The sequence below is a fragment of the Galeopterus variegatus genome, unplaced genomic scaffold, assembly GCF_000696425.1.
Source record: "Galeopterus variegatus unplaced genomic scaffold, G_variegatus-3.0.2 Scaffold3597, whole genome shotgun sequence".
NCBI lineage: Eukaryota > Metazoa > Chordata > Mammalia > Dermoptera > Cynocephalidae > Galeopterus > Galeopterus variegatus.
In genome coordinates this window covers 49,429-50,933 of record NW_007729708.1, presented here as the reverse complement: position 1 = coordinate 50,933, position 1,505 = coordinate 49,429, and the positions used below count along the sequence as shown (strand labels likewise).

The 1,505-nt window shown below is 53.6% G+C and overlaps 1 protein-coding gene across 1 annotated transcript; it reads right to left on the bottom strand.

Annotated features, from left to right (window-relative positions):
* Positions 1 to 497: 497 nt before the first annotated feature.
* Positions 498 to 1,029, bottom strand: LOC103601120 (uncharacterized protein MGC39606). The gene has a single exon (XM_008585501.1). It carries the CDS (start codon positions 928 to 930, stop codon positions 724 to 726), a length of 207 nt encoding a protein of 68 aa, XP_008583723.1. The 5' UTR covers positions 931 to 1,029; the 3' UTR covers positions 498 to 723.
* Positions 1,030 to 1,505: the final 476 nt, after the last annotated feature.

The following is a 1,505-nucleotide window of genomic DNA, read 5'->3' as shown; positions in this document are numbered from 1 at the left end:
AAACACCATTTGCATTGTTATGATTATTTAAACGTTATTCACTGAACAGCCAAGTTCTGAGCTATGACTGGATTCCCTTGTCTTTGGCTCCAAGGTCTTGATCCCCGAACTGCTCATACGGACATTTGAAAGAGAGTCCCTTTTCTTGCATCCCACCATTTGTTCAAAATCATGCAGCATTTTATGGTTGGTGTTTGGAGGATCCTTTTCCTGTAGAGTTTTGTTTTGTTTTTCACTGAAAGATTCTGATTATGTCATTGTTTTCTATTCTGGGATGATGAAAAATATGCCTTCCACATCCAATGCTTTGTACCTTCAGCTTCTGCCTCATTCAAATCTTGCTTACAATCCAACATTCCCAACGTTTAGTGATTTTTTTTTAAACTGGAAATTTTAGCCTTTCTTTTACTAATGCATCCTGTGCCCTTTGTCACATCCTGAAGATCGTCCAGCGTTTGTTTCAAGGACGCACAGCTTCTTAAACATTTTCGCGGTGGTCCTCCGCCGCCGCAATCGCGCACTTGCTCTCCCTAGTGCCCGCTGCCCGCCCGTCCGCCACCCTCCGGGGAGCTCGGCAGGGAGCCCAGGGCGCAGGCGCGCAGTGCGCCGGTCACTCTCGCTAGACCGCCGGGTTCGTCGCCCTCAGCTCCCCGACGCCGCCGCGGGGGCGCCTGGGAGTCGGCCATCATGCCGGCTCCGGAGTCCGGCAGCTTAGTCACGGCTTTAAATGTGTACCTGCAGGCGGATGTTGAGGATCACCGAGCCCGCGACGTAGAAGTACGGGAAGTTCATGCGCAGCTGCCAGGCCAGCTCGAAGAAGGCGAGCAGCGTGCGGGAGAGCCCCTTGCAGAAGGCCGCGTACGCGCTGGGCACCGCGGCCGGGCTCCAGGCTCTGACGGCCAAGGAAGACGGCGCCGCCGCGGGGGCCATGGGCCCGGTGCCGCCGCCCGCCCCGCGCCCGGAGCCGAGGGTCACCGAAGCCTCGCGGACCCCCGGGTGACGGCCGGGACCCAGAGGGACGACAGGCAAAGCGGCCCCGAGCTCCCACCTGCTCCTCCCGCAGCCTCCGCTTCCTCCAAAGAGGCACCGCGGCCCTGGCCGCCCCTCGCGCTCCGCCCCTTCCTGTCCGCCTCTCGGTGGTGTTTACCGTTTAGAACTTAACCAGTGGTAGATCTGGAGCAGCGTGTGTTGTGTAACGTATACCAACAGCCATACAGATATTAATTCCACTTTAAAATGAAAAAGCTAAATTGTGTGAAATTGTTTACTCTGCCCTAGTGCACACAACCTGTAAGGGCCAAAGCTGGGTTACAATTGGGGTTTGTCTGCTATGTGATCTGGGATGTTAGCCAGGAATCTTACCCTTTTGATTTCATAACACTAACTCTAATATTAGGGCAAAAAGATCTCCATATGTAAGTCAGTTCAGACACAACGTCTCTGTATTCATAATGTACCATACTGTAAAGGATCACAATGTTAGGCTATGGATTTCCCTATATATT